At 34.5% G+C, this 27,996-nt stretch overlaps 1 protein-coding gene across 3 annotated transcripts; it reads right to left on the bottom strand.

The window, feature by feature from the left end:
* Positions 1-64: 64 nt before the first annotated feature.
* On the bottom strand, positions 65-27,899 carry LOC111060457 (U4/U6.U5 tri-snRNP-associated protein 1-like). Of its 3 annotated transcripts, none has more exons than XM_039427928.1 (16): positions 27,554-27,899; positions 23,456-23,500; positions 17,436-17,744; positions 16,313-16,503; positions 15,277-15,405; positions 13,922-14,180; positions 12,954-13,102; positions 8,753-8,915; positions 8,108-8,232; positions 7,590-7,742; positions 6,858-6,945; positions 5,726-5,924; positions 4,708-4,848; positions 3,731-3,812; positions 1,430-1,551; positions 65-327 (listed from the first exon to the last, which is right to left on the bottom strand). In XM_039427928.1, the coding sequence occupies exons 3-16, from the start codon at positions 17,698-17,700 to the stop codon at positions 300-302; spliced, it is 2,094 nt and encodes a 697-aa protein (XP_039283862.1). In that variant the 5' UTR covers positions 17,701-17,744; positions 23,456-23,500; positions 27,554-27,899; the 3' UTR covers positions 65-299. The 3 variants fall into 3 exon arrangements, with proteins under 3 accessions (XP_039283862.1, XP_039283861.1, XP_039283860.1); XM_039427927.1 differs by lacking the exon at positions 23,456-23,500 and having other exon boundaries at positions 27,554-27,776; positions 27,825-27,886; XM_039427926.1 differs by lacking the exon at positions 23,456-23,500 and having other exon boundaries at positions 27,554-27,895.
* Positions 27,900-27,996: the final 97 nt, after the last annotated feature.

The following is a 27,996-nucleotide window of genomic DNA, read 5'->3' as shown; positions in this document are numbered from 1 at the left end:
GAAAGATTCAACTCAGTATTCAATGGACTCGAATACTGGGGTACCGCTGAATAAAATGTAGATGTTTCGGTTATGTACAGTTATTTATTTTTATCTATATGAACTAAACATTGATAATTAAAATATTATAACTGGGATGCTTACATTATAAATATTTAAAATGAGTATTTTAGTTTTCCTTGGTGTTTGACAACCTGTGTATCTCCTCATCACATAGAATGAATGGAGAGGATATCATTCTGCCTTCACCGTTATTGCTTCTAGATTCAGTGATCACCACCTGAGATTGGTTGAGATATTCAAATCTTTGTTTTTGAAATCGTAGCACTGCAACAAAAAATAAATAAATAAAATACAATCAATCCAAGCAGCATATTTGACAAAAGCAGATAGTCTCCAAAATTCAACTTGGGCATGGTTGAAAACTGCCAATTTGAGACCAGCAGTCAACTTCTACCATTGTGATCAGACCATAATGGGTTACTTAGAAGATCCGACTATTTGAACGTCAAGTCAAGGTCTATAAATACAGGTCATGACACTCGTGTTCCTTATGGAGCGGCCATCTTATGGGGTCTTTATGGCGGTACATTTGAAAATCCAATCTAATTCAATTTGCTCTTAACAAAATTATGCATTTTAAAAACAATATTCTAGTTCAGATAATATGTAAATTCAGGTATTCAATTTTTAAATAATGATATTTCAATAATAAATGCTTCAATTATTCATTCATTTATTATCAAAAATTGTTCTTATTCTTGTAAATTAAGGATTATGATTCATAAGACATTGGGACAAGACAGAAATAATATGTGAGACCAACTTCAAAAAGAGTTTTAAGTTCCCGATCAATCAAATCTAAAAATCAACAATTCAGTTCCTAGTTGGAATCTAAATATTATTATTCTGTCAGAACAATTATTTATTTTACAATTCAAAGCCAAGCAATATCCCTTGAACAATATAACACATCATGTTGTTCAATCTATAATGATAACAGCTGATAAATTTGAAAATTGGTGAACTGATAACCCATAAAATGGCGATTTTGCAATGCATCACGGGATTGTGTCATGACCTGTATTTTATAGACCTTGCGTCAAATGAAAGAGAGGGCTGACCCCTAATTTCATCCTCAACAAGTAGCAAATATGGGAAGTCATTATGTTCCATTCCATAATGACGTGGCAGCAGATCACAATACATACACATGGATTATTGTGCAACAATGGTTCAGTGCAACAGCTGTAAGAGGGGGCACTTAGGGTGGTGGACGCGGGGTAATGCGTCAAGAGTTAATCTCAAATACGACTCAGTCGGTATTCCAACGACTACGTAAACCAGCAACTACTCGCGCCTTCATTAGTTTATACTTAAAAAAGTAAAACTTGGAGTCTAAAACTAAAATTGTGATTACTATACTTACGGTGTTTGATTATGTTTGCTGCCGCTGAGTACGACAAAAGCAGACTGGGTTTCCTTTTGCTTTTGTTGCAGCATATTCAACGTTCCTAATGGCGTATCAGTTGAGCTCATTTGCTTCATCAACTAAAAACAGAAAATTCAATTAAATTCATTCACTACTGTAAATCCAAAAACTGGATTTATCAGTTTTGAAAAAAGGATTGGCTTCAAGGTCTGTGATGGGTCCAAGTTTATTTTCTACCTGTAGTGGACAGGGCAACATGTTGTTGGAAAGGTTCATTGTTCCTAGGTCTATGAATGCCCATTGTTGGTGGCTAGTATGAAAGTTGGACCCAAAGGTGATTTGTCATCTAAAGAGAGCATAATTTGGAGTAATGTGGAGTACTAGGCTACAAATGCGTATTGGCAAGTGGACCTATGGATTTAGGAGTTTGATGACTATGATAATAATTATTACAAGTGTAATATTACAAAGCCCCCCTTTATCTACCTTTAATCACTGCTACGAAATTACACAGCTTACGAAACTAAATATAATTATATATAAATATTATGAATATGACGATTAGTAACTATGCTTTTGAGTTGATTCTGCATCAGTGATGACTGTAAGCGTAATATGGGGAAAGCGGGCCTTAATCACAACATTAAGCTATCAATATTCATAGTAGGCTTATCTCATTTATCATTTTGATACATTTCAGCTACTATATGGGTGAAAATATAGCAAAAGTAAGATCATTTTATCCAGAGAATTATTTGGCTCAGAATCATGTCGGTGAGAAGTATGAGACGTTCAACTACCTACTAACCTATCTGTAGTTCATTTGAAGAGAAGATAAAGTAAAATCATTGAGAAATCATACTCTGTAGAGGTCTATCTGTCTATGGTAAAAGAAAACAATTATGAGTGTGTGTGTCTACTGTCTATGATAAAAGTAAAACATTATCTGTGTGCCGTAGACAGATAGATCTCTAGAGAGTATGGTTTCTCAATACTTTTACTTTATTTTCTCGTCAAATGAACTATACTAGGTAACTGAAACTCAAGGTTTGATTCGAAATAAGAATTTTGTGGTGTAATGAGAGTTTGTAGTGTAATTTCATAGCAGTTTTATACCGGCCAGTACGGGGTTGAATAATATGACCGGTACGGACGTCTCATGGGTCCACAAAATATCTACTCCGAAACGAACGCTCTATAGTCAACAGCAACAAGGAAGGCTCAAAATCAAGAAAATGGTCAAACTTTCCAACTATTATAGAACAATAGAAAAAGGATGAAGGAGAAATATTGCCACCTTCATAAACAATAGAACAATCATTTTCGATCCCATCAATTTGTTGCATTGTCTACCTGCAGGTAGAAAACACAGTTGGACCAACCAGATACCTCAAAAACAAAGGATTATATAGCACTTTGAAAATACACTTCAGCGAAATCCAGAAAATGTTAATAAGAGAATAATTATCAACTTAATGAAATTAACTAATATCAGATAAAATTCAACTAATTACCTAAATTGAATAATAAACTATAGCATATACATCAACATTCTTTGATAACAGGTATAAAAAAATAGTTTCGTAGACCTCAATCATGATTGAGATTGTTAACGTATAATGAAGCTTACTTGACCTTCAATACAACATAAAAGGACTTTTGAATAGAATAACATGCTAAAAAAATTTCGGGTATAAAAAAATGGTTTCTTAGGCCTCTATCATGATTGAGATTGTTAACATATAATGAAGCTTACTTGACCTTCAATCCAACATAAAATGACTTTTGAATAGAATAACATGCTAAAAAAATTTCAAAAAAGCTGGATAATAGTAAGGGCCTCATTAAACCTAAATATTATTATAACTAAATTTGAGGACAAAGTAACACAATTCATGTACATCCGTATCTGTTTCTTATAATTTGCATTTAATATTATATGTGAGACGTTTGAGAATGAGTGTTATATTTTAAAGGAGAATAAACATAACTTCAAATCCTTCAATCATGACCAGATGCACATATTTTATTGGAAGACTAGCGACAAGATATTTGCGATTACATGTTAACAGCTTACACATATTGACAACCTTATCAATGTATATGTAGGTGTAATGTTGCCCGAGGAAAGGAAATCAATTTTAAAAAATTGAAAACACTACTGAGAAGAGGATATAAGAATGCAGAAATCAAAATAATTTTAGAATATGATGCCCGTTGAGGATTGTGACCATTCCGGAAACTGGTCGCAAAACTGAATAAATTTCTAGTTGACTAAAAACTAAAATATATACTTACGACTTCTTGTTCATTCTTCTTCATCCGCTTCTCAACCTTATTCTTTCCAGGCCCTTTTCCATGGAATTTGTGAGATAAGTACCTGGAATCAAAATTACTCATTTACTAACATTTTAATAATTTTTAAAATCTCTACGAATTACTTTGGAATATTTGAATAATCCTGTACGTTTATTGCAGTTTGATTCATCAGGAATGTTTATTCCCATAACTCATCAAAATCGGGGCACCGAGCTTCGCTCGTTATTTTTATTTATTGATATAAACAGAACGCAATTCTCAAAAATGATCGTGTTTATATTTTACAGCTGGCTATACGTCAGCTTATGAATTTCGGGGATGCGATATTTTAATTTTCCACAGAATCACTCTCACTTTTTACTATCCACAGACAACAAAAGTCTCAGATGTTTCAGCCAAGGATGAATTATCGTTTTAATGTCGTTCAGCGAGTTTTCCCAAGGATGAAGCCTAGTGCAATCAAATTTGTATATCATAAACCTACTATGTTCCAAATTTCGTGAAAATCGTTAGAGCCGTTTTCGAGATCCGTTGGCCATAAATAACCAGATATAAAAATATAAAAATAACCAGATAAAAAAATATAAACAGACATAAAGAAATTGCTTGCTTAATATAATAAGATGATAATGTAATATATTAGCTTATCTGTATAAAATATAATTCATTAGAATATAAATTATACGACTAATATGTTAAATGTAAAAGTCGATTATATGAATTGAAATGTACTGCCCACAAGTCAATCCTAATAAATGATATAAAGTTTTATCATGGTGTTGTTGGGTGTCTTTAATATTATCTTCTATTAGTATTTAGTTAATTGAACACTGAAGACATTTTTAAAAACAAGCCATGAGTGATGAACTATATTAAGTTATAATAAAAAACTCAGTAAATTACATTAAAAATATGGTAAAAGTAGCTATATTTGCATCTAGTGCAGTGCAACTGACCTGAAGGCTTCCTTTGCACAAAGAAGATGGCCATCGTCGTCAATGTAATCCAGCTTGACGTTTGGCTTGTAATTGTCCTTCTCTTTGAAATCACTGGTCGGACCACAGTACCTTTCTCGACGACCAAACTTGTCATCCTCCCTGTGCAGTGCATACAAACAATAACAATAGTTATTCTATAGTTATCAAAAGGCTAACCTAGTACTACTAACAACTAAACTCAGGTAGCAGGAGCCACCAATACAACAACGTTAAGACAATCTAGCTGCTAGACAATGGAGGATTGATGCGGAGGTTTAAAAGGAGGAAGCCATATAAATAAGAGTAGTGTAAATTATTTCAAGCAAAGAAGCAGAGCAGTTGTTCAATGTGAATGAGAGAGAATCAGTTTTAGTAGCCGTCAGTTAATATGTGTACATAATAGCTATCATTAGCAGAAAGAATTCTAGTTAGATTTTCACTGAATTTTATATAAATATATTCTATAAGTTAGGTTGCATCAATTTTGCTTATTGGTCCCAAGACTAGACAGCAATATTTTTTAAAAATAAGTGAATTTTCCACAAAAGAATCCCACTGCATTCAATGATTTTATGGGAAGTTTCTCTAGATAAATTTAAGCAGTAACATTTCTATATGTCAGGTTAACATGAATGAGACCAATAAGCCTTAATAGTTTTAAGAATGATTTTTCAAAAACTGATTGATATACTTGTAACACACCATTATTATACTGTACGGGTGTATAGTACAAACCTTGACGATTGCCTATGCTGGTTTATGAACGTAAAATTCATTGAACGGTACAACACCAATAAGCATTTGGTGTTCTACGAACAACGAGATGCTCTTAACATGAGAGAGTGAAATCTTGAACCTAATGTCAGTGTTGTGGTTGATAGTTAATAAAAAATGCCGTTATCAGTATCGTGATTGAAAGGGTTTATGGTTGACAAAAAATGCCTAATATCAGTGTCGTGGTTAATAGGGTTGATAGTACAGTTGTAAGCATACTTACACATGCGTCTTGTCCTCAATGGAGTAGTTCTGCGCCTGGAGGTGGGCGAATCTGGAGGCCGAAGGGCGGTTGGTCGTCTCCTTTTCGAGGTAGCCCTTGCTAACGGCCAGCCGTAGCGCCCCCGCCACCCCCTTACCTAGGTCTGGCTCGGCGTCCAGAATAGGCGCTTCATATGGCGTTGTTTTTGGCGTGCCATCGTCTAAAAGCAGATAATTTAGTCAAATTAAAATATTGTATCAATACTATATTTCTTGAACAGTCGACAAATTTCTTCAAAAGGTTTGCAGTAATCTGCACGATATCAACAATGAATTAATTCAACAGTGAGTTTTCAATTTTATGGGGAAAGTTATATTTCCTCGAATGTAAACCTTCTTCTACCGAACCTCCATCGAAAAACTAGACATTATTGAACTGGGAATGGCTGATCCGTAGAAGAGCAAGATTTTGTTTTGCGAACAATTCCAATCGATAGCATCGATGATAGTTCCATTTCTAATAATAATATAGAGGTGATAATAACTTAAGAGTTGGAAAAAATATTGTAAATGTTTTGCCAAAATCGATAGATGACCGATTGAAGCGTAACAGTATAAAGTAATGTTCAGACCAAAATCTGCAGTCTGTGGTTGGATGGATATAAAAATATCTGTCGCCGGCTTAAACAATGCAGGTGTTCACACCGACATCTGTGTATCTGCCAGCCGACGTTCTAAGAAAACTCTGCTCGTATGCAAATGTTTTCGAATCGCTCTGGTAGCGATTTTCTCCAGGCATCCGAGCGGACGCTTTCGTTAAAGATCTCTCATCAAAAACCTAAATCACGTAAAAATGAAGATAGGAAAATTCTAATTTCAGTTTCGGATTCAGCGCCTTGAAATGAATAATTTGACTCGCCTTTGCTAAAAAAAATGTAATAATTGAAAATTTTGGAATCAAAGTGCAACTGAGAACAGAGCGAAAATAGCTCTGTCGGCCCACAGATGTTTTGGTGTGAATACAAACTAAACAACTGAATGACTCAACAACTGATTGAGAGTTCGTTGTTATAACGAAGTAACGTTCAACATCAATAATAATGTAACACTTATAAGGATGTTACTTTGGAACACTACAATAAAGCAATACTCACCCATTTCGACATCGTTCCAGCCACCGCGATCAGAGTTTTTCTGTTCATCAAACTTTGATTTGGAGTCCAACAGCTCTTTATCAAAATCCTGCAATGAAATGAATGAACGAATGAATACTAAAATAATAGTAAAACCAAATGCAACGTAATAATGGATACACAATAAATTGAATAGAACACATTTTGAGAATAATATTTCGATTACAGTACATTATCTGTCAATTCTATTGAAACTATTTATATTCATTCTATTTTAACAATTTATTAAATTAAATAAACTAACAAGTTTTTGTATTATTGGTTTCATGAATGAAATAAATTGAACATCATACAAAGATGCCTATAAGCCTCATTATTAGTCTGGAATTGGACTATGGTTTACCATGATAAAGCATTAGCTATAAATGCCATTATATTTAATCTACATACGATTTTATTTTGAATTGTGTTTTTTTAAGAGAGCAATAATGGTCAATTCATTATGGTGTTTTCATTAGGCTATATATAGACCTATAATAAATGTTCTACACAAAAATTGTTTTTATAATAATTATGCGTGATTATTATAAATGAGATCAATGTTTCCCATCTTACCAATGCTGACAGTTTGCTCTTTAGTGAGAACTGGCAGTATTCCTTATGAATAATATCAATGCCCTCCATATATCCATATATATCATTAATTATAAGAGAATATTGAAAATTGTTTATATGTATAATTATTATTGTTACCAATATTTCTTCAGCCTCCTCATCACGGTTGCCAGCAAGGCCATAGGTAGGTATGTCTCCTAGAGTTCGACAGAATTCAGCAGTAGAGTTGAGCACTATTGCCCCACCAATGCCTGAATCATCGCCGCTCTCAGTCTTCACCCTTTCCACGATCTACAACAACGCCAAACACCATTATTTTACAAAAAATTACAATTTCAAGGTAATCGATACAAAGACAAAATAACGGTTTGTACGTAATACATACTGAACACAGATTATCACATAACCGAAACAATACTCTCTTGTTTCATTTTATGATTTTTTTAAAATTTGCTATGAAAAAATCAATCTTCACAAATAATAAAACATTATATAACATGAATATTATTGCATTTGTTCACGTTGATAGATATATTAATAAATTAACATTGGATGAATAATTTTTCACACAATTTTCATTTTTCAGGTAATAAGGATGGAAGTTTTATATTTATAATTGCATGATTTTGCCACATACAAAATACGTTAATACATACTTTTTCAACGCTAGATTTCATATCCAAAGCTTCCTTTTGCTTCAGCTTCCGCGCTTTCCTCAAAGCGATTTCCAGTTCAGAATCATCAGCTTCTATCTTGACACTTGAAAGGTCTTCTTCAGGATCTGCGAACACATATTACTTTTATTATTTATTGGAAATTGTTGAAGTTATATCTTCTTTGAATTGATAACATCTTAGTACATCAACAATTACATCATTTACAGGCTAGCGCTTTTTTCTTTTTAGTATATTTAGGCCTCATATTACATTTTTTTGAATCAGGCCGATTTAATAAATGTTTATAGTTTTATTCAAAACTTTATAAATATGAACAATTTTTATATTTATAAGTCAAAATAATCTATTGCTGGAATCATGAATTATCATGGCACAATAATATGAGCTATTATAAAAGCAATTCAACAATATACTAATGACTGTAATTTTTTTGAAATATGTTTTTAGAATGATTATTTGGTAACAATTACGATGAAAATTTGTAATTATGTGGAAAATAACAGAGTGATTTTGAGTAGAGTTGAGTTGTACATTACTAGAATAATTGAAATGCCACCTCAATATGGAAAATAATAAATGTTTTGAGGAAAATGTGTCGTTGCACTGCAACCAAGGGATTCTTACAGGGATCATCAATGTCCATGTCATCGGGCTCGACCTTGATTGGAGATCTCGGCAGGACATCCCATTCGTCAGGGTCAGACTTGACAGGGGGCCTTCCTTCCTCCTCCACTGGCAGAAGGTCGTCTGCTTTCAGAATTTTCTTCTTTTCTCTCAGTTTTCTCACCTGTGCAAATAATTACATTGAAAAGGTAATATTATTTTATTTCATTTATTCAAGTCATGCATGTACCTAGAATATGACAAGTCACATTATTAAATACAGTCCAGAACATTTACATGAATTATTTTGTTATTAACATGTTCGTATAGACTACAAGATAAGCTGGCGTGGATACAAGTTTATGATGATCTGATTAATGATATTTATCATCATTTCATTTTACATAATTCATTTTTTATTTAAGACTTTATCTTTTAAATTTTAAAAAATATGATTGAATCATCATCAATTCAATGCAATTCAATAATGAATATTTTCAAAACAACTCTGTAATTTTTCATATTCTGCCATGGATGATTTTTAAATAGTAATGTATGAAAATGTGGCGATCGGTTTCAGCCTTGCAACAATGTTTAATAAAAACTTTCCAATTTTAAAATAAAGCAGTTCTAAAATAGACTCATAAATGAATTCTAGTCTTTGAAAGTTTAAATAAATGGATCCCTTTCCATTCCCTTTATAATTTTACAAGAGAGAGAGAGAGAGATTGATTGAGTACTTTATTTATGTAGATTACAATATATACTGGCTTATACACTAATATACAATAGCTTACAATACAGCAAAATTATAGATGAATTTACATAATATAGACTAAGAAAATAATTATTGAACTGTATATGATATGAAATAGTTATCTGTGCAACTAGTGCGCAAAGTGACAGTTTGCTGCACCGAAAGAAACGTTTACGCCCGAGCTGTAGGCGGCACGAGGAGTGCAGCAAAGGAACTTTGCGCACGTATTTCACATTAAGTTTTTCCTACAGTTACCATTGAATATGAAAAGTGGGTAATTATGGGTAAAATTGCCTGAAATCCATCAAATGTAAATCTGTGTAATTTTATTATTAATAAATAAAATAGAATGTAATATAAAGAAAATAAAAATCTCAGTACCCTTTTTTGAAATATTTTATCACAACATGTTTCGGACATTTATGCCATTTTCAAGTGATATGAAGTAAATAAATAAATACCGTACTACTGGAAGATTCTTGATAAAATATTTCAAAAAAAGGGTACTGAGATTTTTATTTGCTTTATATTTATATTACAAGTAGCCCTATACAGAGAAGACATAAAAATAGAATGTAGTTTGTGTGTTTGAATGGCGGGGGGGGGGGGGAGGTCGGCTGTGTGCTGTCAACTGCTGTCATCCACTGTTGTCCACCCCATCAAGATTCTTATAACGTGCACCAGTCACAGTTACCAACTTAATTTTGATTTTGCTGCACTGGTGCTCCATATAACCTACTAACTATTTTGCGTTGCCATGTTGCAAATCTGGAGTGCAGAAAAATTTTCCCGCACTAGAGCGGAAAAGTGATTCTTTGCGTTCTGTAATCAGTGCAGCAATGGCCACTTTTCAACGTAACTGTAGGAAAAAGCAATTTGTGATATAATAACTATAGATAATTATATTGTTATGCATCTACATAAATTGACGGAGCTTTGGACATATCAATGTCCATTCTTCAGAAGGAATATTAAAAATATCCTTCCCACTAACACTCTACCAAAACGTTAATTTCATTAATTAAACTAAGGGTTATTTATTAATTTAAATATTGTAAAAGTTTTAATTAATATGAATATTTAAGAGAAAAAAAACCAGAAAATTAATAAAGTAAAATAATTATATAGGTTGATAAGATCAAATCATTGATTAATAAAATGGAGTAGGCTGAAAGTAGATCAATCAGGGTAATCAACTTTCAGTAATATACGGCAGTATGCAGTGGATAATTAAAATAACATGAGTTTATACCGGGTGATTACAAATGAAATAGACAGTTTGAATAGCTTGTAGAGAATTTATTATTTAAAAGTTTAGATCATTACTTACATGATTACATAGAAGAATTCTTGAAGTTTTTATTGAAAATTTACAGATGTTCAATGTGTGCACCATTTGCAACACGACAGATATCAACACGGTAGTCAAATTCTGACCACACACGACTAAGCATCTCACGGCTAGCTGTAGCAAGAGCATTTGTGATTCGTTGTTTAAGATCATCGATATCAACAGGAAGCGGTGGTACGAAAACTCTGTCTTTTACATAGCCCCACAAGAAAAAGTGGCAGGGCGTTAGGTCCGGACTACGAGGTGGCCACGGCTGAAACACAACGTTTTCCGATCCATCGTCTAGGAAGATGTTCATCCAGATACCCTCTGACGTCTGAGTACCAGTGAGGCGGAGCTCCATCTTGTACAAAAATGAAGTTACAACTATCTTCATGGAGTTGAGGCATTAACCATTCGGTTAACATGTCCAGATAAATTCTTCCGGTTACTGATGGTTCTTGGAAGAAGAAAGGCCCGTAAACCTTTTCACAAGATAAAGCGCAAAACACGTTCACTTTAGGAGAATCGCGTATATGCTGTACAGTCTCTCTTGGGTTTTCTGTTCCCCATACTCGTACATTATGTCTGTTAACTTTTCCACTAATGTGAAAAGTGCATTCATCACTGAAAATTAGGCGATTAAACAATGTGTCGTCATTTTCAAGACAATGTTGCATCTCTTGACAAAAATTTTTACGTACAACTTTAACTTTGTACTAACTGCAATTTATAAGGTGTCATTTTCAAACGTTTCCGCAGAATTTTCCACACAGTAGGTTGAGGAATTTGCAATTCTAAACTCGCTGATCTAGTCGATTTTCCTGGACTTCGTACAAAAACATCACGAACACTATCAATTTTTTCTTCTGTAACAGAAGGTCTTCCAGTACTCTTCTTCTTACACACATCCACTGCTTTCAAAACGTTCATACCAGTCATAAATTGATTGCCTTGTTGGTGGTGGTTTACCGTATTTTGTTCTGAAATGACGCTGCACAACAGTAACAGAGTTTGTTTTGGCTAATTCAAGAACACAATAAGCTTTCTCAACTTGAGTAGCGGCCATATTGCTAAACTAAACTGGCTGTTGTAACACGGAGCAGCCAACAATAGCCAGCAACAGTTCTACCAACATAAACTTTAAGAAATTCCCTACAAACCTATATCACTTACTATGTTGAAATACACCAGTTTAATTTTGTACAGGCTATTGAAGTTGTCTATTTCATTTGTAATCACCCGGTATATTCTATAACAGGTTTATAGTTTTGTATTGGTGGAATGAGTGAGGGATGGTTGTCATGTGATCGTTCTAGGGCCGGACAGTTTCAGTTATTTGTTCCAAAAGATGTTTTTTTAAAGTCAGGATTAAGCTTGCTCGGCTCTCGATGGACCTGATAGAAACAGGAAGTGCATTCCATGCACGACAGGCACTGACTAAAAAGGATTTTGTGAAAATAGTGGTTCGATGGATGGGTATCCTTAAAGTACTTCCTCCGGTTCTAGTATGTGAAGCATCTATCCTCCTACCTTCAGAAACAAATTTGAAATCATCTTTGAAATAGTTCGGATTTCCGTATTTCAAGATATCTCTAACAAGCTTGACTATTCGAAAACGTCTTTGTTCGGGAAGCTTCAAAGTTGAACTGGCAATGTGGGCAGGGGTGGTTCAACGTTCATGACGTAAAAGAGAGTAGACGAAACGTAGACAATAATTTTGGCAACGCTGTAGTTTATCATTCAGAGTGACTTTCATATCGTTGAGAACAGAATTACAATACATTAAAATAATGTGGGAAGATAAGAGATTGAACCAATAACAATTTAAAGGAGAGAGAGAGAGAGAGAGAGAGAGAGAGAGAGAGAGAGAGAGAGAGAGAGAGAGAGGAATAATAAAAAATCTTAAAAACTTGCAATATAGTATATATAACCAAGTCTGGAAAAACGGAACTTGTGATATTGGAAAATTATGAAACTTGGCATTATATATTTTTTAAACGGATATGAGATTGATATCAAAAATGGAAAAATATTAATATTTGAAAGATATCAAAAACCGTGACTGATTTGCTTGGAATGCAACAGCTTTACTAAGAAAATAAGCTAAGAATATGAGAAAATCATTCATTTACCTTTTTCTTTGGTTTCTTGAACTTGATTAATTCTTCATCAGTGTAGTATTCGGAGGCAAGTTGTGGAGCAGGCATGTCCAGTGACACCAGTTTCTTGCCCATTTCCAGCTTTTGTTTTATGAATTTCTTTCTTCTCACTTCATCCACTCCTATAAAAAGAATGTTCATTTAATAATAAATTCAATTATAACAGTTCAAATAATGCGAAAAGGACTTCTTTGTCAGCAAAGCTTAGAACTTACAACTTGAAATATTTCAAATAAAAGTTTTTCATAGATAACTACAATATATCGTGAATTAGCTACATCAAAGAATAATAATTTTAGCTTAGTAAAACTTCAAACCTTATCGGAACACAAAAATTACTGCTTTTTGTTCTTTAGTTTAAACGGTTTTTTTATACATGATTAAATACATAAACACCAGTTTGCAAAGATATGACTACTACGGATATGCTTTGTGAAAATACTTGAGTACTGAAAATTTTGTGAATTGAAGAACTACAAGACTTAACCTATTTCGGACTATGTGTTATCTAAATTTGGGAGAGGAATAGCAAGGTTACCTTATTTTTCCTCTCCTTATCATTTTGATAATGTGCTTATTGTATAAATAAATATTTTTATTATTTATCTACCTCACTACATTCTTTTACAAAGTGTAAAAAAATTATATTCCAAATAAAGCTTGTTTTATTAGCTTGTGAGCTATGATAATGAAACTACTTGAGAACCATGAGAAACCATACCACTCGATTTGACGTTCAGATTTGGTTGAAAATTATTGAAAAATGACTTCGAAGGAAGACAATTTCAATATTGTATTTTCTCACCACATTGTAACAGAATATATACTTCAAATGGACTTATTAGTCTGTGTTGATGAATATTTAAAAACTTTTCAAAACTATTGAGTTGATATTATACTGATAGATAAGTCGACCTAGAATAGAGGTGATGAACACTGACCCAAAGTGAAGCTCTGCTTTTTAGCGCCGTCGATTTCCTCGTCATACTTGGTGAGCACTCTGCTGCCCTCCACATCCATGTCCTCCTCAGCGTCGTCCAGCGCATTGTAGTCGAAAGGGTTCTTCTTGCGGTTCTCGATGTTCTTGCGATAGTGCTCGTCATCCAGCATATTCACGTTCACCAGAGTATCACCATCTTCGTCCAGCACGCCTCTGTCTTTCAAAGTCAGAACTACTTCTCTGCCTTCTGTGAATCTCTCCTGCGATCAGAAAAAGCATCCAGTTAAGAGTCATGGATCGAATAGTGTCGACAAAGCGCTGGATAGAATATATAATCGCTACCGTTGAGGAGAAAAGGGAGATACGGAGAAGAGAGAAAAAAATTAGTGGCGGCTTAAGCTTGAAAATATTATAAAGGATTACAGTATTACGTAGATCCCACAAAACATGCAACAACTCGAAATTTGATTTAACCAATTTCCTTGAACCCCCTCAATGAAAAACGAATTAATAAAACAGATTATTTAGATTTATAAAGACAAATGATACGATTTGATTACAGATGAAACATTTCACGAAACTTATCAAAACTGTTCAAATTTGTAATAACTGTTTTTGTTGATCGTGTTTCCAAAAGATGATGAAGAAAATAACAAAAAATCTAGAAAAATAAAATATAGTTTCCTATTTGATGTATTCGAGAATTATTTTATCGTGAGAATCCTAAATTTTAGAAGTCCTTTGAGAAACTAAAGACATCCATTACATTTTCCATATTTGATCGATATTTTCATGTGGTTTGCGCAGAAAACCTTTATGAATCTTTATAAACTTCAATAATCAGGCTTTATTAGTTTTTGGAAAAATATTGGGTTGCGAATGAGAGGTTGACAACTCTAACTATGTCTATATAATTAACTATATTAACTATACCTCAATCAACACTGGTTCTCAACCAGTAGTTTTATTTTCATCCCCAGTGACACTTGTTCCAAACCTTCTTTATACCAACGTAGTTTGTACTCTACATGGGTGAAAGCTCCACCCAAAAACCCGGACTTGATCAAGTCGAGGGTCAGATCACGAGGTGACAGTATTAGGGGTAGTCAGTTCACTGTAACTTAATATTCTAAGTTTATTGTGACTTATGAACTTATAATTTGGTTGTTTTCTCAAAATCAAAAACCAAACGAAGATCGAAAGATTGATTAAGCAATTGGATCATAAAACTGGTGACTTGTAAAATCGAAAATTTTCAAGACTAAACAGGGCCGAAAAAGTATGGGTCTGCCAGTAAACTGCTAGAGACAAACATTATCAACTACGGTTCTATTAAAAACTGAAAAAATAACTTACAATATCGTGCTCAACTTTCAGTCCTCTTAAGTCCTTATTGGTGTAGGCAATCTTCTTCTCATTCCTTATTTCATCTTCAACCAACTCTCCAATTCCAAACACCGCATCCATATCATCGAGTTCCTTTGCCTATAACACAAAGAATACAAAATATTAACAATAATATTGCAGTTGAGTGACGTAGATGAAAATCAGTTAGGCCTACAAACAAGAAGCTGGTACACTTTGAATAAATAATGGCCAAATGTATATGCAGCATTATAAAAGCGGAAATTATTCAAAGTAGTAGTGCTTTATTACTCGAATAGTATTAAATATTACTCGGAAGGTATGAGCTATAATAATTGGAAAAATCGTTAGAAGTAGATTCGACCTGTAATCTAATAAAATCATCTAGTTTTGATCCGTTCTTACTTTGAAAACTAATGAAAATATTTTTCGAGGACGGCAGAATGCCTCTGACATCCTCAAAAGGAGTAATTGGTTTAGAGCGAGACCTTATTAGGCAATCCAATCGGAGAGCTTCCTGCCCTGCCGACTCTGAAAACGCCTAATATATACTTGCCCTTAGTCTACTCGTGAAAAACGACCTCTGGTGTACAGATAGTCTGCGTCTTCCCACCTAATTCAAATGTATTTATTTATTCGTAGATACAATCACAAATCATATAAATATGATTGAGAAGGAACAACAGGCTTAACCCAAAACTATTCCGTAGTTGTTCTAATAATACCACTTCCATATTCGTTTTTTCCCAATATTTAAGAAATTCAATGCTTTTATTAATACAATTTTAAACTTTCTTCGTTTGCATTATCAATGTTAATATTGAATATGACAATTTTCTATAAAAAATCTGTACTTGATAGTTTTATCGGGATAATTCGGGAGTATTATTGTACGCATCGTCGGCAGGCCTCCACTAAATTTATCTGTCCATTCCTCTGCAATAGCTAATCTCATGATATCACAAGATGAGTTTACTAGCAAAGTTTACAATAAGAGTCATCAACATAATAACCATTAATGACTAACCTTCTTTTCAGCTTTCTTTCTCTCCTCCTCAATTTTTCTGGATTTCAGAATCCAGGCCGATGTATCATCATCGTCACTATCATCAGCGAGCTTTTTAACTTTGGATAATTTATTCTCGATGGCCCTCCTCTCCTTTTTCTCGGTTAGCTTTGCTTTTAGTTTTTCAGCTTTCAATTTGGCAGCAATATTATCTGTGAACATGATTATTATGAAAAGGTATTTCAATTAAATGTCAAGCATACATCCATTTAGAGTATTAATTTCTAACAAATATCTTATAATCAACTTAATAGAGTTATGATTATTCTAGCTACTGGATTATTTACATTATAATATCTATCCATAAAACAAATAAAATTGAATTTTTCATTCCATTTTTTACTCCAAAGTTATAAAACGTTTTGCTTTTTTTTGTTTTTTATACATTTATCTTATTGACTTCAACCTAATTTCTTCTTTGCTATATATTTTATAATTCCATAATTTTTTAGTAATTACATTTTTTAATTAGGTTACTTGCTCTACACAAATAAGATAAATCGACCCAGACTCTTCTTCGCACACAGACACTATAGCCCATGTGAAGAATATTCATTCTCTGTATGTTATATCTAATTAATATTATTCAAACATGTTTGTATCATCGAAGAAGAAATAAATGAATTGAATTGAATCTGCTAAGGCAAAACACTATTACCCGACTAAACCAGTAGTCCTTAATGAATTTCGAACACAAAACTAGTTGACACTAGCATATTATATTAGCAGCAACTGATTAGTTATTTTCTTCCTCCAACTCCTACTATTCTTTTTTTGTACAGTTTCATTCTTCAAATTTACTTCTGCTATTTAGTTCTTCGGTCCATATTTGCAGTGGCAGAAGTCCTTTATACTGGTTTCATTGGATATTTAAAATAATTATTATAAAGTAATCCTACTATTCTCCTGTTTAGTGTTGTAAAACTGGTACTTCCTGGTTTATCAATTACCATCGATACTAGCTCAAATTTCAATATAGTTCGCAAAGGTGTATTTAATAACGATGAGTTGAAAAAATTAAACAATAATGACATAATATCATCAGCCCCATTAGATGGTGTGAATGTGGAAAGCTTAGGCGTACCTGCTGGCCTGTGCACAAACTCGCCCATATCGGTGCCAGACATGAGCTGAGAGGCGGGCTTCCGATTGGCTGGGGCTACAGGCTGGGCGGGGCCAACGGCTAGTGGCTTAAGGCCGAGCTTGGCACGCAGCTTGTTGGTCTCAGCGATCGACAGACTCTGCTCGGCCGAGGAGGCGGCGGAGGCGGCAGCCGAGGAGACCATGGGTGGCGGTGGCGCTGGCGGCGTGTCGTCCGCCGAGATGGTGGGCGGCGGGGGCGGCGACATCTGCCGCGATATCTTCGGCGGAGGCGGCACAATGATGACGTCATCTGAAACAATCACACAACAAACTGTTATTCCATTCCAACACACATATCGACGCACTATTCAAATGGTCATGCTTATATCAATCATCATACATCTTAACTAATAATAGATCCTTCAAAACATAATGTCTACAATGATACAATAAACTTACAGGAATAGGAAGTTTGCCACAATGTTAACGAGACTAATAACAGTCGTTAGGTGACCTGTGATCAAGCCCTGTAATTGATCAGGTGCGACCTCAACACTCTGACACTAGACCAGAGCCAGCCGGGTCACTCAAAAGTAGTATTATTATACCCGTTATAACGAGTGAGAACGGAATTTTCAACAGTTGAGCATGCCTCTCACTATCCGATTTGTTATTTAACTTGTTGGACCACTTGTTAGACTACTAGTCGGATCTTTTCGGATCTAGTCACTTGACTGAAGTAGGAGAACACTTCAGAGCGTGAATGGTGAAAAAACTGCACTCTAGTCGATGGAAAACAAAAGCTAGTCGAATGCCGGACCTTTGTGTTGGATTTCTAGTTTTCAACTTGTCCGACTAGACTTCCAACCATCCCATTCACGTACGATGTCAGATACAACATTGTATGTTGGACCACAAGTTGTACAACAAATTGGATAGTTAATGGCCTGCTTTATAGGCAGTGTTTTAACGGCGAGACTATAGCACCTCTTAGCTTGAACTAACAGAACTACGTGACTAATTTGAAATAACATTCAAACCAGGAGCAGCGGGGCTATGCCTATCCAATGGGAAATCTTCCTAACGGTATCTTTTCTTTATGATAAAATTATCAAAAAAATCACAATTTTTTAAATTAATAGCTGGCAACTGACGAGCGTTCCAGGCCACACACAATGTCCTCAGATTGCCTTATTCTCATCAATATATGTCCAATTGAAGGACATTCAGGATGGCGAGTTGGCTGAATAAAAGGCTCGTCACTCGTCAGTGGCCAGCTTATAAGTGGAGGATTCAATTGAGTTCCCATGATTTTGTCATACGAGGTATTTTAATAAAAGTTTTATTCTAGTAATACAGAATGTCCCTTAATATTTTAGTTTAAATACAGAGTGATTCAATATTGATTTCTCAATATTTCAAACTTCAATATTTTTATTAAAAAACAAACTATGCTCAAAAACCAATCTCACATCAAATTAATCACAGAAGCATCAAGTTTATGATGGTGTATTATAAGTGTCCCATGTGCGCTCCTTCTAGGGCTCGGACGACATCTACAAAAAATCTGGTGTGGCGCACTCACACAACTTTCCTTGCCGTTATGAAAATTGATCACCTGACGCTAGTGTTCCCGCGCATCTCAAGTCTACTATTCAAAGATTCGAGCCAGCTGGTGACAGGGCAATAACGCTGGAGACACACGAGGTCTGCTATCTCTTTATAGTGAATCATTTAATAGAATCAACAGTTGCCAACAGTTTGCAATTGGATAATCACATTCTCTCGAATTTCGAGCTTATTTTTAATTTTAGGTGAAAATGTTACTGAACATTAATTGTAGAGATTCTCATGCTCAATCTATTCCACTCGAAATTTTTTGTTTAAATAAAATAAAATATCTGAAGCCTGATAATTGAGAATCTAAAATCAAACTTTGCATAGATGGGGCGGAGCTCCTGAAATTTTTACAGATATGGGACTTGTGGCAGTTGATAAGAGCTTATCGATGACTATTTCAGGTATAACTTATCAAAATCGTTGGAGCCGTTTTCGAGAAAATCGCGAAAAACCCTGTTTTTGACAAAATTTTCGCCATTTTAGCCGCCATCTTCAATCGCATTTGATCGAAATTGTTCGTGCGGATCCTTATATTGTAAGGACCTTACGTTCCAAATTCCAAGTCATTCCATTAATTGAGAGATGAGATATCGTGTACACAGACGCACATACACTCATACACACACACACACACACACACACACACACACACACACACACAATCACACACACACACAATCACACACACACACACACAGACCAATACCCAAAAACCACTTTTTTGGACTCAGGGGACCTTGAAACGTATAGAAATTTAGAAATTGGGGTACCTTAATTTTTTTTTCGGATAGCATTACTTTCCTTACCTATGGTAATAGGGCAAGGAAAGTAAAAAGTAGAGTCCAAAAACCATATATCTTGTAAAATTGCACAGAAAGCGTCACTTTGAGCAAATCACGTGCATAGCAATGATGCAATGTTTCATGTAAGCGGTAAAGTCAATCGGCATAATATCCGTACATGGTGAACTGAACCCCCTCATCGAACTGTTCACTATGAACGATATTCGCCTAAGTGAACATTTTCTGTACATTTTCACAAGCCATGGTGTGTAGACCCTACTTTTTTGTAGATGTCATCCAAGCCTCAAAAAGAGGACACAAAGAACACTTCTACTACACCACCATAAACTTGATTCTTCTGTGAGTAATTTGATATGGAATTGATTTGTGTGCTTCGTTTTTTTATATATAAGTATAATTTTTTGAAATTGGGACATTCATTTTGAATCACCCTGTGTATATTTAAACTAGAAGGTAACCCATGCTCCGCAAGGGTCTAATTAAAAACTTGACAACTGAAAACTTGACCTACTGAAATTTTGAAGAATCTAAAATAGGCCTCGGTAAATTATGAATCTATATGCAAATTTTCAAGTTAATCGGTCCAGTAGTTCATACAAGATGATGCGTCATTGATGTATTTCCTATCCCGTACGTGTATAAGCCAATCCTTTCCATTATTATATTATAGATAACTGAAGAAGACATGATACTTGAAAACCTCACCGTATTATATTAATTGCTTTCAATACACCAATTTTAGTATCGATTAGATCCTTCTCAATTTGAATCAGGCAGTCTTTCGTTTCCCCAATTCCAAACAAAATACCTACAATATTGGTTTCACTCCGAATTCGTGTCTGATAGTACGGTACATTATAACTGAAGAATGTAAATTATTACTAATTTTATTCTGATTTATTCATGTTTTACTTATGAATTCAAATGATACAGCATGAAGCCCATGTCCATTTCATTTGTACTGGTTGCAAAATTTTACATGAAATAATTATTTGATGAAATCCAAGTTCAATCATAATGAAAACACTTCTTTCAAAAAAATAATTCATGATTATACGTTTCGAGATAAAAAATTGAAAAGAAAAAAATGGTAGAATCGGAATTCGATCCGAGAAACATTCGCTCCGAAGTTGAGTACTCTACCACTACAACGCGTCTCCGTTCAAAATTTAATGTCTAGTAACAATGTTATAACCTCTTTCCTTATATACAAACAGATTTTACAACAATGTATGCCCGATGGAACTTCATATCGCATAAATGAAATTTGAACATTAGGCTACTTCTCAAAAATCTAGAAGGAAAATGAAAATTTGGGCTTCGAGATTGATATTTTTAGAATCTATGTGCAAAATTTGGAGATCTGAATCATTCCCGTTTTTTCGGTATGCAATCCACAAGTTGACATGTTTTGATGCGAGCAAACACAACCCTACTCTCTCTTATTATATAGATATCTAATATATTTCTAAAAGTGAGTGGACATACAAGCACACCAAATGTTCGAGTCACGAAACGCGATTTAGACTTTGATACAACGGAGCTTGAACCGATATAATAATATATTTAATATGAGTACCTTGATCACACTAGGTTACAATGTTGGTATAATTTCGGTTCAATGATTCTCAGACCCCAGTGGTGTTTCACTAGTGTAATGAGTGTCACAGTAACGCCTAGTGCCTTATTTTAATAGAAACTAATAGGTTGAATTAGAGTTCTCAGGGACTTATTTTTAGACCTTTGCTTTTCTTGATTGCAAATGACGATTTGACAGACAGTGTTCATGCTGCATAATAAATCTGTGCAGATAGCACATCAATAAATACTGGTTAGGACATTGTCAGTTGGATAAGGAACTGAAGATGCATTTTGTAAGGATTTAAGATGGCTCTCAGGTGATAGCTCTTGATCAAGATAGATGAAGAACTCATCCGGTTGTTCTCAGTTTGAGACTACTTACAGACTACAACTCTGTGGTTTAGGCCGAATTGAAGAGCGTTGAAGTGTTTATTATCCATGTCGTATTATCTAAGATCCACTCTATTCCAATCAATCAAGTTATGACTTGGATAACTTCAAACATAGGTATCTTCATACAAACTGAGGAAATATTGGAATAAGAAGACATCAATACCTTGAAATTGGAAGTGGAACTTAAAGAATAGCTCCTGTAAGCGTGCGAGCAAACAATGGCAAAGATTCATTAAGGTTCGTACCCACTAGAACGTACCAGACACGGACCGTGTCAGACCATGCCAGGCACGTAAAATAACAACTATGCCCACTACAACGGATCAACAGCGTTCTATGCCAGTACATTACAAGATATGCCAGTACAAAGCTCAAGATTCTGATTATGAGCCTCTACGTTCACATCTAACTTATCGTCTCATTCAGGTTCATGTAGTTCTAGGCAGTGAGTTATGAACCTTCGACTCTCACCACATGAACTCTGCATTTTTTAGGGTGGGGGAAGAGTTTGGTCAGTTTTCTCTCGCCAGCCGGTACCCTCACTTCCAACAATTTCTATACTGATCGTATGAATGCAGAGTGAGAGGAGAAGATGTTTAAGAGAGACATTCTCACCCCAATATCCCTACCAAGCTAGCCACTCCTCCGCCGTTTGAGGGGTTGAGGTTCATGTTATAACTCACAGCCTATACACTAGTGCAAATGAAAAATCACGAAATTAACAAACGGCATAAGCTGGATATTGAAATTTATTTTGTACTCTTAGAAAAGCTTTAATCCAGCCATTTCATGATGGTGAACTAGTTATTCAATTACGCCATCTAGGAAATAAAGGAAACAGTCTCCAAAACTTAGAAAAGGACAAGTGCAGTTGAATCATCATCTCATGTGATGAATTTCTCCAGTTCTCAGTCCAGGTCAAACTTCTCAATCACAATAGCTTCAACAGTTACTTCTATATTTTTTATTATATTAAAAATAAAAAAAGAATGTCATAGCAAAGCATGCTATTATCAAGAAAATACCTATATATTTATCTAACCATTGAAGAATTATGTGAAAAAACAAGCTCATCCTATCCATTTTATTGGTTGTTTTGAAATATCTGGAGTATTTGATACAACTAACCCTAGCAGCAACGGCCTCAACTACTGTAACACCTCATGAAAACAAGAGGACATGAAAATTTTCCATGATTCATTGACGGGTATAATGTTATCTAATGTATTCTAGAATGTATAACATAATATGATTTAAAGCTTATGAAGTATGAATTCGTATTTGAAAGATCAGACGACATTTGTTTATATCCGATAGTATTTTAAATTCAATAATAATGCAATTTGAAAACAACAGTGCCTATCATTACGATTGAATTCATTTAATAGTTACAAATATTGAAGAACATCATATTCATTGAAATATGCTCGTCAACGATAAATTTTTCATAGTAATATCTATGATGGACTCCAACCATACAACCAAATCTGAGAAAATTATATTTTCCAATTTAACTATCGGTTCTAATTTTATTCAATACCAATAGCTCAGTATGAATGGGATGAATAGAATAAGGTAGTGTTTTCCATTGAGATAATGCCAGGAAGCTGGTGGAATACTGTACCTCTTTGTCCCCTCTGGCTGACTGGCGGTGCACTTCAGACAAACTCTGAAAAACGGACAAAACCGCAGCCAGATTATAGAGCTCAAATTACAATACAACTAAATCCTATACTGTAGATTAATCATAGATCATACAAGTCAGAACTCGATGTAATATTTCTATATTAAAATATTCCATTAAATTATATTTGTGGTTGAAGGTATGGGCTGCAGCTTTGGGGTCATGCATCTGATTGCCAAAAAGTTTTATAATGCAGAAGAGAGCTGTCCGCATCATCACCTCCAGTGGTTGGTTATCTTCATCACTGCAGACCGCTCTTCATCTTAAATTGAATAATGCATAATTTCAAGTAGTTATATTCAAGTGTTCTGCATGTCAAGGTAAATTTTGACAAGACAACTTGAGGAGAGGCTGACATACTCATAACACACAGAGTGCTTGCATGATCGACTTGCCTTATTGCCGACTGAGTAGGACAAGAGAATCATTTCCTACTAGGGCTCTAAAACAAATTAAAAAGCTGCCTAGACAGTTAACAGCCTTCAGTACCCAGGCATTAAGGGTAAAGTTGAAGTGTTGACTTGAGAAACCCCTTTCTATGAGTTACATGGGTTCTTCAAAGTCACAGTCATCATGCAATCTTTAAAACTCAAGTTTAAAGACATGACACAACTCAAGAAAAGTTTGTTCATTTTTGACACAACCTATCCTGCTCCGCTGGTCTTGACAAAGAATGAGTGTATCAAGTCAATAATGAAGAATGACGTTTATAGAGGGAGCATCACTACACACTAATTTGGGACTGATATTACCATCTAACAATATGCATTCAATGTTGATTTGAGCTAGATTTCAACTTGCAATACTATGTGGCATTATTAATACCTCCTACTCGATTTCAGTGGAAAGGACAATAACTCATCAAGCAAGTAGTTTTCAGCTGAAATTCGTTTAGAGCTAAATAAGCGAGATTGATAGAATGATTTTATGTTTGACATTTGTTATTTGAGGATAGCAAATTACAACCTCTGGAGGTTAATTTCAGCGAACAAATTGTACTCTACTTTTATTTATATTTACCATAGGATACCCATTTTTTAATTATAGCAAACGATTCACTTCAACAAGTCAATTTCCTTATCCAAATTCCTATCTATTTGATTCAGTACCAAGTCAAGTCATAGAGCAGATCTTTAGTTACTTGCGTTGCAACTTTTGAATAACACTGAATAAAGCTGTACGATACCTTGTTCACTGATACTAATATGTGGGATTCCATCTTAACAAATACAGAATGTGAATTACACAGAGAAATCGACCCAGTACTCTTTAATTCATCAAATCTTTATTTTTCAAGAAGGATAACCATTCGATTTGAGAGTTTATGCTTGGCTCATGACATTAATGTTATAAACAATAGATTATCTTCTATTAAATACAGAAATACTTGGATATGCCAAAAACACAACATTTTCAAAGATTAATAATACTAGGCCTAAGTATGAATGATCAAGTGATTATTTGATTATGTTCAACAACACCATAAACTGATGGCTATTTTCACACTTACCGATTTCTTGACTACATGAAACGGCACGGCAGGAAGCTCTCCGATCATTTTATTCTCAATACGCCAACCCAATAATCCAATTGGTGAGTTTCCTGTCGTGCCATGTAGTCGAGAAATCGGTAAGTGTGAAAACGGCCATTGTTTATGATGTTGTTAAACATAATTAAATAATCACTTAATCATTCATACTTTTTATCATTGATCCTTAAAAACGTTGTGTTTTTGGCATATCAATCCAAATCCACGTATTTCTGTATTTAATACAAGATCATTTATTGTTTATATCATTTCTGTCATGAGCCAAGCATAAACTCTCAAATAAAATGACCAAACTTGATTTCTAATACAATTTTATTAATCTTTTCATAGGTACATTTTCTTACAATGAATAAGTTATACAGTAATAATTTGTGAACTCAAGTACAGTTTAATAATCCATCAAGCAAATTTACAAGTTAAACTAGTTACAAGCTAGTTTAAAAATCATTCATTTTCAGCGTTGGTTAAAAATCCGGAAGATTCAAATTATTATTGGATAAATTACAATTAACACTAACGTAGCCTACTTACTAATAGGCTACTGCAAATTTTAGACATTTCAGTCAGTTCAACAAACGATCTAACAAAAATAGTAATCGCACTATTATAACAGTGTTTGAAATAGTCAATTACACCTACAGTATATAGCCTAGTGGTACTTGATATCTTCGTCGTTGGCTGGGAAAACCAGATAAGACTGTGTCAGGGAATCTTGGGATACCTCTCCTCAGACTCTGGTATGGCAGTGGATCTAATTGGAGAATAAAGGCTCATCCTCCAGTTAAGCCAGTGAAGAGATGGACCGCCTCTCAGTGAAGAGTTCCTCCTTTATAATGCGTTTGAACATCTTTTTTCTAGCATCCTTTGCAAACTTGGGGAGCTGATTGAACAATTCAAATGCTGCTAAATGGAAGCTTGTCTGAGTTTCAGTCAATCTGCTACGGGGTATATCTAAATTCCCTGCACCTCGAGTTTGGAGAACATGCACCTTTTCTTCAGACTGTCTACTTTGTATTTTACAAAATATATTAAAATATAGATGAACTGGCTGAATATTGTCAGGATTTTCAGTTTTCTGAAGAGTGGCCTCAAGTGTTCAAGGCGGTCCGAGAAGTGATAATCCTGATTGCCATTTTTTGAACCAGCAACACGTCTGAGGCAGTCGAAGCATGTCTCCGAATCAAAAATTCCGTAGGTTAAGCTATATGGCTATTAAACAATAAATGTTATGCTGTCAGAAAATATTCCATTGTCACCACATAGGTCTATCTCAGTTTTCTTAAGTACCCTTGACAGTTTTGTGATGTGTGTGTTCCATTTCAACTTCTTGTCAATCTAGAATCCCAATAATTTTACTGGCTCATTTTCACTATTTCAATTATAAAATGAGAAATATGGGGTTTGTCCTTATTAGGTTTCCGCTTCGTCAGGAACCATCCCTTTGCATCCTGGGTAAGAATTTCATTTCTTATGTGAACCTGGTCGCTTAAACTTCTTCTTTACAATGTAAATTATGTCATAATTGTTGTCATCCGCGAACAGTATGCATTATTATTACTTATTACCGCTACGTTGCCGTTGAGGATCTTGGTGGTGGTGTTGAGTCACACATATTTATTTGTTCATACCTTCCAATGTTTTCCTTTACATGCACAAGGGAATCAAATACATAATGACTGTAGACGGTTAATATGTTAAGAGCCGAGAATATTAGTCTGTAGTGCTTAATTCTTTACACAGATGACAAAATTCCTTCTTTTGCAGCAGCAACATTCTTCTCGTCCCTGCTGCATGAGCACACAGAAGACTTTCATAGTTTACATGACTATGGAATAGGCTATAGTAGGCGGTAACCAAAGGGACTTTTTAGAAGTCATAAATTTTCTTAAAAGGTAAGTGACTGAAAATCTTGTGACACAACAGTATTATTATGCTTGTTTCATGTTAGATTGGGATCTATCCAGAATCCAAGTAATTTAAGTGAGCATGTAATGACAGGACTAATATATTTTTAATAAGTATACATGATTAGGCTGTGTCTTATCCTCGTTCAACTGAAGCCTATTTTTTCTAAACCAGCATTTAGCTACAGCAAGGAGTCTCACACTCCACCTGAACCTGTTCTATACTTCTTTCCCTTGCTAACAGTGCCTAACTAGCCTACCTAAAAGGCCTACATTAAACAAAATTTTTAATTTTAAAAGTGGAGATCCAGCGTCCAATCACCACCTACATCCTATTGAACATTCTTCTACAGAATAATAAATGAATCCATTTACTATAGTGAAATAAGATGCTCAACTTACTCAAATTAATTGAAATGAAAATAGCGTGAAAACAAATTAATTTGAATAATATCATTGTGAAATTTCAAGGTTTGAGGTTATGTTCAACAAACGACCATAGTATCAAATCATGCTATTACAACGGAAAAATTATTTTTTTGTACCAGAATGATAGAAAAATTAAAATTATATATTCAAGCTTACCATCACTATCTTCTGCTGATTCATCTCGTTCTTTTAAATGCTTGTCTTTTTTCTTGTGGTGTCGTTTGTGATGACGATGTTTTTCCCTCTCTACTGAAGAAGATCGATCACGGTGTTTCTTCTTTTTCGATTCCTTCTTATGTTTTTTGCCAGAGCCCATCACAAAAAGTTTTTAATTTAAGAATAAGCAAAAGTTATTGAGTTACAAACAACAAATACAAAAATCCAAGCAGCATTTAGGCTACTTGACAATTTTACAATTCACAAGCAATTTACAAACGAAGAACGCAATCAACGCATGCAAACGCAACTCAGCTCAGCCACAGGGCCACAGCCACACTCAGCCAGAATCTCAAATAATCATAATGGCTGTGCCGACAATCCACTGCCTTCCAATGTCAATTCCCGGGAAATTACAAAAATAATTCAGGCCCGGGAGCAAA

This window comes from Nilaparvata lugens, chromosome 5 (genome assembly GCF_014356525.2).
Source record: "Nilaparvata lugens isolate BPH chromosome 5, ASM1435652v1, whole genome shotgun sequence".
Taxonomy (NCBI): Eukaryota; Metazoa; Arthropoda; class Insecta; order Hemiptera; family Delphacidae; genus Nilaparvata; species Nilaparvata lugens.
This window is presented reverse-complemented; position numbering and strand designations above follow the sequence as displayed.

Bases quoted from the DNA above. Each gene is read 5' to 3' on its own strand.
- LOC111060457 (XM_039427926.1), bottom strand. From the start codon at position 27,713: ATGGGCTCTGGCAAAAAACATAAGAAGGAATCGAAAAAGAAGAAACAC. The intron at 8,916-12,953 runs GTAAATGAATGA...TTATTTGCACAG, and splicing joins TCAAGAAACCAAAGAAAAAG to GTGAGAAAACTGAGAGAAAA. The intron at 4,849-5,725 runs GTAAGTATGCTT...TGCACTGCACAG, and splicing joins ATTGAGGACAAGACGCATGT to GGAGGATGACAAGTTTGGTC.